Source organism: Primulina huaijiensis, chromosome 5 (genome assembly GCF_012295235.1).
Source record: "Primulina huaijiensis isolate GDHJ02 chromosome 5, ASM1229523v2, whole genome shotgun sequence".
Taxonomy (NCBI): Eukaryota; Viridiplantae; Streptophyta; class Magnoliopsida; order Lamiales; family Gesneriaceae; genus Primulina; species Primulina huaijiensis.
In genome coordinates, this window is record NC_133310.1 from 608,019 (window position 1) to 621,429 (window position 13,411).

Below are 13,411 nucleotides of genomic sequence, written 5' to 3' on the forward strand. Positions count from 1 at the left end.
GGAGCTTGGAAAAATATGGAGGACTTTTAGAGCTTCGTGCTGATAACATGTTGTGAAAAAGTAAAAATTTATGGTAAAAAGTAAAAATCTCAAACTCTCAAAATTATCACACTACACACTTTATAATATTTTTCTCTCAACTCAATTGTGATTTTCTTCACAAATGAGAGATCTATTTATAGAAAATTTTTACAAATAATCCAAAAATAAATTACATCATTACCTTCATCATCACACACAAATTTCAATATTCAACACCTAATTTTACCTAATTTTCAACATTCAAATATTCAACATTCAAATATTCAATACACACATTTTAAATATTATTTTTCAACACAATAGGGTTTATTACATGCGCACCAAATAATAGTGATAGCAGGTTTCAACGTCATAAAAAAGAAAAAAACACAAGCGAATAAAGAGTAACACACAATACAACATAACAAAAAGTAACGCGTAATACAATATAACTAAATTATTTATTTAATTCATAAAGATAAGTTAAATAAAGAACTAGTTTCATTAAACGTATTTGAATTAATAATTTTATTAGATTAAATTAAATCATAATTAATGGTTCCTAATAATAAAATTATTTTTATTATAATTGAAATATAAGATTTATTATATTTAATTTATTTAAATAAATAAAATTTGGATTAAAATAAATTTTGAAAATAAAATAATATGAAATGTTTTACGAATATTATTTTAGAGTTGAGTTCAGAATAGATGAGTTGGATACAAGCTTTATATTTGGTGTAAAATTATGTTATTTGAAGTTACTGCTCTAAAGATATGCAATGGATTGGAAATGATATATTAATGTATTGGTTTTGTTGATCTTTTATTTCATCCGATTTTTTTGAGTTAATTTCATATGTATATTTTATAATTTAATTTCCTAAAAGTGAACATTGTCAACCCTAATAATAATTTACTTATAATATGTTTTCCATATTTCAAAACTATATTATAAAGAATATCAATGTCTGTATTGATGCAATATAACATTATTTTGTTTCTTATGTCATTATAGTTTTTCATCCGGTGATATATATATTTTTAATTTTTTTTTAGTTGGGAACGAATATTGTTATAATTAGTTTTTGGGAATTTACGTCAAATTTGAGATTTTAGTATCAATATGACTTAGAAGTCATTTACATATATTTTTTAGAATTCAAATGAAACGTTAGTTTAATAACTATACAATTTATTATATTTTAATATGGAAAGCATTATTAATACGAAATAGAATGGGTGGGTTGATAGAATCATAATCTAAGAAGCAAGATTAATTGATTATAAAATGAGATTAAGTTTTGAAGATTATATATGTGTTTAATCAATTCGATCGGCAGCTATTTTTTTTATTTTTTAAAAAGGAAAACCAAACCTACTGAACATTAGAATTAAGAAATTTTTTGAGATTGGTATATTTTATATTTTAATATCAACCGTTCCAAAAACATTTATTTTTATAATTACTTTACTTGATAAATTGTATTTTTAACATACTAATACATTATTTCTTTTTAAAAAATTGGCTCGTTTGATTTTCTAAATATAATGTGATTCATTAAAAATAATTACATTTTTATCATATACCTTGAATGTTTTCTATTTTTGACATTGTTAGATGTCAATTCAAGATTTTAGTATATTGATTGGGCATTTTTTAAAAAATATTTAGTCATTTTTATCGGAGTGATTTTGTGTCATCGGACACATCAATATTGTTCGGCGATACGTCAGTAAATTTTGTTATTACGTCATTATTTTTCGACGTTACGTCATTATTTATCGACAACACATTAATACTCCAATAAAAAATAATTAAAATTGAAAAAAAAATAGAAGGATAAAATGTTGACTTCATCTATAAAAAAATAATCTATAAAAAATATGTGAATCATATGACTAAAAATATGATTTTGCCTGTTCTTTAAGAAGATCTTGCTTTTGTTTGTTAAATGGAATTAGGTATTTTTTTTTATATTTTTTGTTTTTTTAAAAATCGTTGTATTTGGATCTTAGGAAAACAGCAATCCATTTATTTTTGTGAAAAAACTTTGTTTTATTTTATTTTTTGTAAATATGTTTGTTTGATAATCAAATCAATCATTTCTAACCCCATAAAGACAGGCGTACGGGGAGGAATAAAATAATAAATATATGAGGTCCACGAAACGAGTGGAGTGCGAAATTTTATTTTATTTCTCTCAGAAGACAAAACTGAGTTGTATCATTGGGACAAACGAAAAAGAAAACGTAACTTAAATATATGAGATTCATGAACAATATGTCATGAAACTTTTTTGTAGAAGCGATCAAATTTAATTATAAACCCACGAGTTTGTCATGTCTTTTGTCACAAATGAAATAGCTTAACGAGCCAATTTATGAGCAACAGAATTATTGGTTTTAATTCATCTTAATAATTAATGAACAATTTGAACTGTTTTTCATGTATGTTTTCGATAAATCGACGATTATATATAGATATAAAATGATTTGTTAGGACAATAAGAAACTCCTTTGACATCTTTTTATCTACAACCAAAATCGAGAAAAAGAGATACGATCGAACAAAAGTTGAAGTAGAACATGAAACAAATTAAAAGCTTCCCCGACGAGGTTTTATTCACACATGATAATCCATATATTAACGTCACTGGTGAGCTGTAATCAGTATTGGCTGCCTTCAAGATTGTTAAAAAAAAAAGTCTGCGCCTGTTTTTCTCGTGCAGTAAAAACCAAGAGTACTGCAATTCTATTAAGTTCGGTACAAGAACGATCAATCAATCAATGCTGTTGTTTAACTATGATGTAATATGCTCCCAACTTTTGTTTTACATTGACCGGTTCAGAAAGACCGATGAAATTTATATATCAACAATAAAAATTAAATTGCTTAGATTAATTAATATTGTTATATCATAATTCATTCATATTGTTTTATCTTTAATTTGAATCAAATATGTAATGATGAAAAGATATCGACTCCATCATACACAAACATGATGACTAATTAATTATCATGCTATATTGCTTATTATTAATAATAATAATAAAAGCCTATAAAATTTATTTAACTTAATTAGAATTTTTTTAAATCCTCATGTTTATCTCGAATGGATATTTGATTTTCGCTTTTAAAAAAAATTATTTTTGGAATTTCAACAAAGTTATAAGTATCATTATTTGTTTCCGTTTAATGTTGATAGGAACAGCCAGGAAATTTTGTTTGTAATAACTAATTATAATGCTTAAAATAATATTATAGAATAAAATAGTATTTAATTTATTCTTTCGTGATTCCTCTCCCCAAGTATATAATATAGGCTTCCCCTCATCTCCATCGCACTTCCATCCACTAATTTCTCTCCAAAATCACTATATTTTCTACTTAATTGATAGCTCATTCAAATCAATGATAATGAAGTACAATCAAGAAGATGAGTACCTGTGCCCGAGCTTTAGCTGCTATTCGGCCGACAAATTAGCGGACATCGTTGCGAAAGTCGCCATGGATGATGAAGAAAACGATCACGATGAAGCCTTTGAGTTCAATTTGATACGTGAAGAGGAGGAGGTCGTGGTCTACGATGGCCAAATCCGGTCGATGTTTCCCGTTTTCAACGGCGATCTTAAGGAGGGATTTGATTCGGAGAGTCTCGGGATTCCGGTGAACAACATTTTAATCGGCGATCTCGAGGAGAAAGAAGAGAGATCAGATCGGAATCACCTTCCGTCGTCTTCGTCGTTTGAAGGGAATGAATTGGAAAGCGTGCCCCCGGGGACGTACTCCATCTGGCGGCCTAAGGCGGCTGCTGTATTGTGTAAAAAGAGCAAGTCGACTGGATCGACGTCGTGGAGCTGGAAGATCTCCGACATTCTGCGGCGGAGCAACAGCGACGGGAAGGACAATTATGTGTTTCTAACTCCCAAGCACCGTGGTCACGATCATCAAAAGCCTCAGAAGATAATCGAAGCTTCAAAAGTTCAAAAGGTAGCTGGAACAAAGCCCGTCTCCGGCGGCGGCAGCGCGCCGGGATGTCCGTCGCCGCACGAGGTGCTTTATACGTGGAAGAGAGCGATGAATGCAGAGAAGAGGAAGAAATCGTATCTACCGTACAGGCAAGGCCTCATAGGGTTCTTCACTAATGTCAACGGCTTTAGCAGGAGTTTCCCGCACTTCTAGAAACTTTTTATTTTAAAATTTTATTTTCTATTGATGTAAGCTATTAATTTCATTGTCTCGATTTTAATTTAACATACATATAAAAACAAATGAATATTATGTCATTACCACTCATTTTCTCTGACAGAGAGTTTGAAACAACGTAAAAATCTCTCAAGTTGTAATTAAAAAAATAAGAATATTAATTTAAAAAGGATAATATTTTCTGTTTTTACATTTTATGGAGTTTTATAACATTTTGGGTTTTTAAATTGTAGATGATATAATCACTTTGCTAGCATAATAAGACATTATGAGAGTTTTTTTTTTTTTTTTTTTCACATCGTTCATCTATATATCATATTATATAAATATTGTCAAAATAATGAAAATAAACACACGTAAATATGTATTATTATATTAAATAATCGCACGATTACATTATGTCTCAATCGCATTTGACGTGATGTAGCATCATGTACCTAAATATGTTTTGGTTTGAAAAATCAAAAAATTTCATAAATAGCCAGTGATGAATATATCACTTGTTAATAATTGCGAAATGACTATATTATTTCAATTATCGAATAGGTCAATATTATTAATTAAGCAGTAAATATATACAAAAATGGGAATCATCCATTTTGGTGAGTTGAGCAATAATTTCATTATATATTAAGAGAATCAAAATTATGTGATCTTTAAAATTCAAATAAATATTACCTTTGAGCAGTGTTCTAAAAAGCCCGCTTAAGCCTCGCTTAAACGCGCTTAAGCTTGAAGCTCGGCAAAAACGCCCCGCTTCGAAAAAAGCGGAAAAAAGCGGTCAAACTGTAGTTTGACCGAATTAAACATAATTAAGGTGTTTAATTAAGCGTGCGTAAGTACAATTAATCGCATCTATTTATTTTTAAATTTTTTTTATTTTGAAGGTATGTTTTTATTTTAAAATAATAAATTAGGTTTATAATTTAGATGTTTGTTTTTTAATTTTAATTATGATTAAGCGTGTCTGATAATGATTTGACAAATATTTAACATTTTTAATGTGTTCTAGTCGCAAAAACAAATAAAGATTGTAATTTTGATATTTTTATGATTTTATAAATTTATAAATATGAGAATTAATGCATCAGACTTAAATTTATCATATTTATGTATTATTTTATCTATTTATTGGTTTGAAATAGTTACAATTACACTAAAGATAAAAAACGCTTTTTCACGCTTAAGCCTGTGCTAATCTCGCTTAAGCTTGAAAAGCTTGGAGCTTGACATCCGCGCTTCGGAACGCTTCACGCTTTTTATAACCTTGCCTTTGAGAGCTGTCCATCCAGCTTAGTTTATAAGTTCAACGCTGGACACTGGAGTATACCAATAATTAAAGTATTCAATTGGAAAACTGTATTACGTTACACAATTAACCAAAGAGTTCGACTCATCTTACGACACTTTTTTGACCGAAAATGTCGTCCATGACTTGATCAATACGGTTTATACCGTCAACCTGATTTACAAGCTATTGCATTAAGTTTGAGGGTAGTTCTACTGCTTTAAGCCCGGGAGTTTGCCCGATAAACACCCAAAAAGTACGTGCTACAGCCCCCTAAAAAAGGGATGCATTATTATATCAATAAGAAATACCAAGCAAATTGTTCAAGTCTAATGAATAACAACAATTCGAAAATAGTGGAGAATCGTGCTTTAATATATATAAACGTACTACAGTTGTATATGTATTTTGATTATTATTCAACGATTTGGGATTACGAGTTATCTGGATTTTGATTGGATACGCTTTGGTGGATCCGACTCAATATTAATGCCTTTTAATCCTAGTCATCCTCTTAACATGCATGCCTGATAAAATACACCAAAAGTTGACTAAAGGAATATTTGACATTTCATTTTTAAATATACAAGCTAATAAATTATAGTGAGTACCTGATGAGAACAAATAAAGACACATATCATTTTTATCAAAATATAAGTATGTTATATTGTTATTTAAAAAAAATATTGTATTGATTTTTATAAATAATCAGCTTAATCTTCAATATATATTCAGATTTATTTTTATCGACTCGATTTAAATTTTGTAAGTTTGTTTATTTATTTATTTATTCGAGTAGCTCACGAACTACTCGAATAGAAACAATTAAAACTCGAACTTGATTCTAGCTTATGATAACTTAATTTGATACATCTCTAATCCTCATATTATAAATCTTTGTCAACACTTCCCACATAACAAACATAAATTAGATATCTAATGCTACATGAATATATATATATATATATATAAACACACACACACATACATATGAAAGGTATAGCTAGGATGTGGCTGCTAAGGGCATAGACGAGTTGGCAAAGTTTTGAATAACGTTAGTTGGTGCTATATTATTCATTAAAATATAATGAGAAATATGCTATGAGATCGATGTTTGTTATCTTCTGTCTCATTTTCTTGCTTTCTTATGAGGTCGGTGTTTGTTATCTTCTATCTCATTTTCTTGCTTTTTTATGCACATTATCGATTTACCTAACCATATTCTGACTTTTATTCAGAGAATAAAGAACAATTGTTTCCATATGGATGAAAGGACATCTGACTCGCATGAAAGGATAAAACTTTTTAAAACAAGGTATGGGATGTGGCTGATTCGAATGATTGACCCGGAAAGTAAAGCAATGGGATGGATATATATATAAAAAAATGTAAAAAACAGAGAAAATAATATTTTCTTGTCTGTTCGATTCGCTGTCCTAATATCTGGCAACAAACATAAAAAAAAGACACGTTTACTATGAGACTGATGATTGCTTATGGCCGTATCCAAAATTTGGATTTAGGGGTTGAGACGAAAATATTTTTAATAAGGAATTCATCAGTGTGGAAATCACATAATTTTTCGCTGCAGATATTTTGCACTTTTTTCAAATTTGAAATTATATTAAGAATAATAAACACATATTAATATGACACCAAAATCTCTAATTTGCGATAAAATCTAATGTTCGAGACTCAATTATAACGATGTCCCAACTATAAAAAATAAAATACACACATAAAAATATTCCATGCTACTGAAATCCAGGAATCCCTGCTTGTGTGGCCCTTTAAATTAAAATTCCGAGTATTATATTGGCATTTATGGCTGTCATTTGAAAATGGTTTTAGTCCAATTGTAACAGCTACACGGCCCATACTAATAGTTTTGGGCTTAAATAAACGTAGAGAATTGATAAACCTTCACTCGTTTGGGGCCCATTGATTTAGTATTTATGATTTTCATATNTCATAAAAAATAATCCCAACCTTTTTCTATCTCTATTATACATTTAACGAAAACTGTTATTAAACGTTCTCATGAATTATTTTTGTAAGACATATATACTATTTGAGTCGTTAATGAAAAATATTATTTTTTTATGACAAAACATTAATTTTTCTTGTAAATATTGGCGGGTTTGACATGTATCACGGATAAAAATTCATGAGACCGTATCACAATAGACTTATTTTATATATTTAGTGTCAGACCATCTTACGACATTTTGGTTTGTTGGTTGTATGACTTTTCATTAATTTTTATAATTATAATATTTTTTAATATATTAATTTTTTTTCTTAAGTTCACAAAAAGATTTTTAAAAAATAAAAAATTATACAAATATATGACACGAATAGAAATAAATTAAAAAAAAACCGGAAAACTCAACTCGTCGGTCTAAATTATTATTTAAAAGTAATGGAATCGCAAAGAAAAGTGGGGAAGTTGGTGAAAAATCTCCAATCAAAATATTTCTTTGAGTTCACTCCCTACCCACAAAATTGTGGTACTATGTCATGCAAAATGTGGTACACTTCATATGGAAATGTGATATATTTTATGAAGAAATGTGTTACTAAAAAAATATTCATCGACCGAACACAAAAAAAAATGGAAGCCTATTTCCCGAATAAAAGTATTTTGTGTCACGTGGAAATAAATCCAAAGAAAAGTATACAAAAATCCATGTTGGAAGAAGCAAAGCTCTCTATCTTCCTCGTGAATCCCATCTCTCACTGGTCCAATTCATTCACCAGAAACTTCCCAATTCGATCTTAGATGTACTCTCTGCAGTTCTTGAATTACTGGGGCTTCCACCGCTCCGTGTTCTTGTGTTCCAATGGCAACTCCCATAAGAGTGGCGCCGCCATTCAATCCTCATTCTGGGGCAGAAGTTTCGATTTCAAGAATGGAGTTTCGAAGTTCGCGGCGCGTCGATCGTGTAGAAGGGGTTCTACCGTTGTCGCGGTGTCCTCTAACGCCTCCTCGTTCAAGATGAATCTGAATGAGTATATGGTGACACTGGAGAAGCCGCTCGGCATTCGATTCGGGCTCTCTGTTGAAGGGAAAGTTTTCGTTCTCGCACTTCTAAAAGGGGTATTCTTCTTTTCTATTTATATGGCGGCTTTTGCTTTCAGTAAAATTTTTGGTTTGCGCGGATAGTATTGTAGGAGCTGCAATTCATTTGCTCAAAAGTAGACGTGCAAACGAATTGAGGTGGTATATTTTCATTAGCTCAACCAATTGACACTGCACCAGAGCTCGAGCTCATCAAACTCAAAATAAAGTAGCTAGCTTGGCTCGAGATCAGATTGTGCGTGTCAGAATATTGTCTGTGATTATATCTACGAGTTCATGAGAGCGATTATTATCCTAATAATAATGATTTTATTGTGATTGGTTTGATGTAATTTAGTAGGCTCTTGGAGCACGGATCGTGCCCGATGATTGGATTTTGCTGATGTTATTTTTGACCAATTAATCCATTAAAGCGATCATGCAGGGGAACGCTGAGAAATCAAGAATAGTTATGGTGGGTGACACTTTGAAGAAAGCGAGTGAATCATCTACTTCAAAGCTTGTTGAAATCAAGGACTACGGCGATATAGAGTGCGAATTGCTTTGTGTTTCCAAAAAAAGTTTAGTAGTGATTAGGCCACTCATTCTTTTTGCTTCATTTTCTACTATGGTATCTGCAGGATTCTTGTCAAGGAGAAATCCGGTTCTTGTAGCCTTGTACTCGAGAGACCCTTCTCCCCTTTCCCCATCCATCTCTATCTTCTGAACGATCTTGATACTTTATTTAACCAAGGTCTTGTTCCAATTGCCACTTGGAACGATAGTATACAATCTTCAAATTCGAATGCATCTGGAGAGGATGCTGGAAACTCTGGATCGGTGACATTTTGTCCAAAACTTTTGTCTTCCAAAGGATGGAAGTATATGAATGATCAGAACAAGAATGGTCAACCAAAGATAGCTAAGAACTCTCCTACTCTACCATTTGGTCCTCTTGTTGCCACTTTCACAGAGGAATTGCCCGAAAACGCTGAATGGGGGCATGGTAGTTTTCCACTTGAAGAGTATGTGAAGGCATTGGAACGTTCAAGTGAAGAGCTCTACTATAACCATTCTCTTGGTATGCGCTATAGTAAGGTGTGCATACGAGCTGGTTTATTCATCATGTTAGTATTGGCAGATGTTTATAGTCTGAAAAGAAAATACATTTGATCATCAAGTTTCTTAGAGTTTTTAAAGTGGGAATTGGAAAACAGACAGAAATAAATAGAGTTTTTGACTAGAGAAAGTGGCATACCATTTATAAACTGCCCGTGAATAATTTTTTTTTTACACTTTTTTTTTTCGTTTTTCTCAATCTCTCTCTCTATTTATATCTTACATTGATTCTTTTTCAGAATTAGTGCCACTAGATGACTTCGAGTAAGAATTCAACTCCATCTTATGCCTTCTCTTTGTTTTGATAGATCACGGAGCAAATTTATGTCGGATCATGTATTCAAACAGAAAAAGATGTAGGGACACTGTCTGACACAGTGGTGAGAGCTAACATACCCTTATCTTCTTTACTATTGCTTGATTTACAAATTTTTCCCCTTAGATTTTCATCTCACCCATCTCTTACGCTCCCAAAATGATATGCAAATTTCCTCCACCACCTATCTGGCAGTCTTTTTCAGGAGTCACAAAATGATACTGTTCAATTATATTAGTAAAGCATCTGGTGCATTATTAGTATTATCCATTTCCTTAACATAATTGAAACAGATTGTTATTGGTCTAAGAAATCTTTGGAATAGTTTGGATATGTAGTCCTCTGAACACGATTTTTTTTATTTAGTTATTGTAAATGAACCATATTACTGGGTACTTTTATTCTGGTTTATTACCCTTATCTCGTGCAATGTATTGGTCGTCTCTGGTTCCTTTGCTAAACTGAAACATTCTGCAATGTCTGCAGGGAGTGACAGCAGTACTGAATTTCCAGAGTACAATTGAAGCTGCAAATTGGGGAATTGATTCAAATTCGATCAATGAGTCATGCCAAAAGTTTAATGTCCTTATGATTAACTATCCCATAAGGTTGTTGCATGGTGCTTTCTTGGGAAGAATAATATAATTCGGTGTCGTTATGCTTTCTATTTAAAGTAAATTTTCACCTACTTATCCTTGTCTAAATCTGTTGATGCGCGAAATACCTCAAAAAGTAAATAACAACACAGTTTCATATTGTTGTATTTTAAAGAGTTTATTTTATGAAATTGTTTCTCCTATGTTTTCTGCCCTTATGATTTTCATTTTATTATCATTTTTTATTTTAGGGACTCAGATTCTTTTGACATGAGAAAAAAACTGCCATTCTGTGTGGGTCTTCTGCTGCGCTTACTTAAGAAGAACCATTGTGTTTATATCACTTGCACCACTGGGTTTGACCGATCACCTGCTTGTGTGATTGCCTACCTACACTGGATAACAGATACCTCCCTTCATGCTGCTCACAATTTTGTTACTGGTTTGCATACATGCAAGCCTGACAGGTTTGACACTTCATTCGTTCTCAAACTTTGTAAAGAATGTGTTGCCATAAACAGCCTTATCCTTGTTCTTAACTTTTGTCCTTGTGTGAATCCTATCAGTAAAATGTAATGTTAATTCTGGTTCTCTAAGAATATTGTACTAAATTAATATTGAATATCTACCAATCATTTGGTACGGCGCACTCTGATTTGAGCTTCTAACCAAGATTTTAAATGCAGGCCAGCAATTGCCTGGGCAACATGGGATCTTATTGCCATGGTTGAAAGTGGCATCCATGATGGACCTTCAACCCATGCTGTAACTTTTGTGTGGAACGGTCACGAGGTGAGGAGATAAATCCCAACTCTTTAAGAGCCGAGGTCTCTATTGTTTAAGGGCCATGTAGCCGGCTACATGCTTTCAGTTTCATCTTTGTTATCAGCTTGGGAATCTGTGTCTACTTTAGTTTTTTAAATCTGAGAAATCTTCTTCTTGCAGGGGGAAGATGTATACTTGGTAGGAGATTTTACGGGAAACTGGAAAGAGCCAATCAAGGCAGTGCACAAGGGTGGCCCCAGATATGAAGTTGATATTAGACTTCCACAGGGAAAGTAAGTTTCCTTATCCTCTCATTTAGAAGCCTAATAATCTGAGGGTCTGTCGTCAAACTATAGTCTTCGGCAGGTATTGCTTTCTTACAAAATTCCGGTGAGTAGAAGGCTTACATTCCAGTCAATTAAACCGTGAAAGGACCAGATACTTATGCGCTGTGAGGGAATCCCTCAATTGTTCGTTCCTGTCATGATAAGGACTAAGTTTTAGATTCATAACCACCAAGATGCTGAATCGTAAAATATATGTTACAGATATTACTACAAGTACATTATTAATGAAAACTGGAGGCATTCAACAGCTTCACCGACGGAAAGGGACGAAAGGGGGAATATTAACAATGTAATTGTAATTGGTGACACGGCCAGTGTGAAACCTTCTCTTCTACCGCCACAGAAGGTATGGCTAACCCCAACCTGGAGAGAGATATTTGTAGTTTTAAACCACAAAACTCTAAATCACATTGCTATTACTATTTTGGCCAGCCCCTTTAATTGTTACCAAAGGAAATTGAGTTACAGAAAACAATAATGACCCTTATAGTTTTCATTCAGTGCTGATATGTACTTGGAACCTTCTTTGTGTTAGGACGCAAATATTGTGAAGGTCATTGAGAGGCCATTGACGGAAAATGAGCGCTTTATGTTGGCAAAAGCTGCTCGATGTGTTGCCTTTTCTGTCTGTCCTATAAGGCTGGCTCCAAAGTGATAGATGTGCATCCGCTTTTCTACTACATCTGGAAATTGTAACAGGAAGTTCATTAACAACTCTTTCGTCATTCTTCTGGTAACCTGTTACACAAATCATTATATACTAGAAGGGCCAGCATGAGCACAATGAGTAAATATTATTACGCTACTTGGATAGAATCAGCAGGGCTTCGTATGCTTGCTTGGTGCACAAGTTGTTAAAGGTCATATATGCTTATGATTTCCAAGTTCAAGTTCAAGTTCAAGTTCGGAGGCAAAAGTGCCTACCTCTATTTGGTGAAGTCAAGCTTTTATATTTTATTCTACTTAGAGCTCACAAATCACAGTCAATGTATTTGCTATGACATGCAAGGATCATAAATTATTTTCCTTTTTTCAGTGGTTCTGGTTGCGCGTTGGACGTATAAATAATACTTGTAACAAATAAAGCTTTTTAAATTTTTTTTTTCCAAATTTTTGTGTTGCTCGTCATGATTTAAAAAAACGTTAATGGATTATTGTGTTTTATCTTTTCATTTATATATAGGAGGATGTCAAAACGTATCATTTCAGATAGACACAGTAACTTTCTTTTCCTTTTTTTTTTTTTAAAAAAATGTTAGGGTCCAGTTTGTCAATTAGGTGTCGAACCCGAAATCTCGTCCCAAACGCCATACGCGTAACTTTCTTCTCTTTGTTGAAGTAAAACTGGGAATTGGGGACAGATTGGTAATTTAACTGTTCTCAAGAATGCTGCAAGGATGACAAAACAATGTTGACATAATGAAACTGGTGGAGACTTTGAAATACAAGGGCTATAGACTACAGGCAAGGCCGAAAGGACAACGGGCAGGATGGATCCCCAACATTGAATCTCTCTCAATCTTCATGTTCTTCAAAATGAAAAGTAATTCTGCAGATCAGTCTCCAATTAATATGCAAACCCATTCCAGCAGTGTTGGGCAAATGTGGGGAAACCCAAATGGTGTTGATGTATTCATTTGGTTAAGCACTAGATGCCTTCAAAATGCAGTCCGAGGTAACACATA

General features: G+C 32.5%; 2 protein-coding genes across 2 annotated transcripts; both read left to right on the forward strand.

Annotated features, from left to right (window-relative positions):
- Positions 1 to 3,445: 3,445 nt before the first annotated feature.
- LOC140977416 (uncharacterized) lies at positions 3,446 to 4,210 on the forward strand. The gene has a single exon (XM_073442160.1). It carries the CDS (start codon positions 3,446 to 3,448, stop codon positions 4,208 to 4,210), a length of 765 nt encoding a protein of 254 aa, XP_073298261.1.
- A 3,956-nt stretch (positions 4,211 to 8,166) lies between these two features.
- On the forward strand, positions 8,167 to 12,821 carry LOC140976111 (phosphoglucan phosphatase LSF1, chloroplastic). Its single transcript, XM_073440004.1, has 10 exons — positions 8,167 to 8,622; positions 9,029 to 9,135; positions 9,225 to 9,681; positions 10,011 to 10,082; positions 10,505 to 10,626; positions 10,866 to 11,081; positions 11,301 to 11,406; positions 11,560 to 11,672; positions 11,928 to 12,072; positions 12,262 to 12,821. The coding sequence occupies exons 1-10, from the start codon at positions 8,305 to 8,307 to the stop codon at positions 12,379 to 12,381; spliced, it is 1,776 nt and encodes a 591-aa protein (XP_073296105.1). The 5' UTR covers positions 8,167 to 8,304; the 3' UTR covers positions 12,382 to 12,821.
- Positions 12,822 to 13,411: the final 590 nt, after the last annotated feature.

Coding starts and splice junctions, on each gene's coding strand:
- LOC140976111 (XM_073440004.1), top strand. CDS start 8,305: ATGTACTCTCTGCAGTTCTTGAATTACTGGGGCTTCCACCGCTCCGTG. Junction 11,673..11,927: donor ATTAGACTTCCACAGGGAAA/GTAAGTTTCCTT, acceptor TATATGTTACAG/ATATTACTACAAGTACATTA. Junction 12,073..12,261: donor CTCTTCTACCGCCACAGAAG/GTATGGCTAACC, acceptor TCTTTGTGTTAG/GACGCAAATATTGTGAAGGT.
- LOC140977416 (XM_073442160.1), top strand. CDS start 3,446: ATGAAGTACAATCAAGAAGATGAGTACCTGTGCCCGAGCTTTAGCTGC.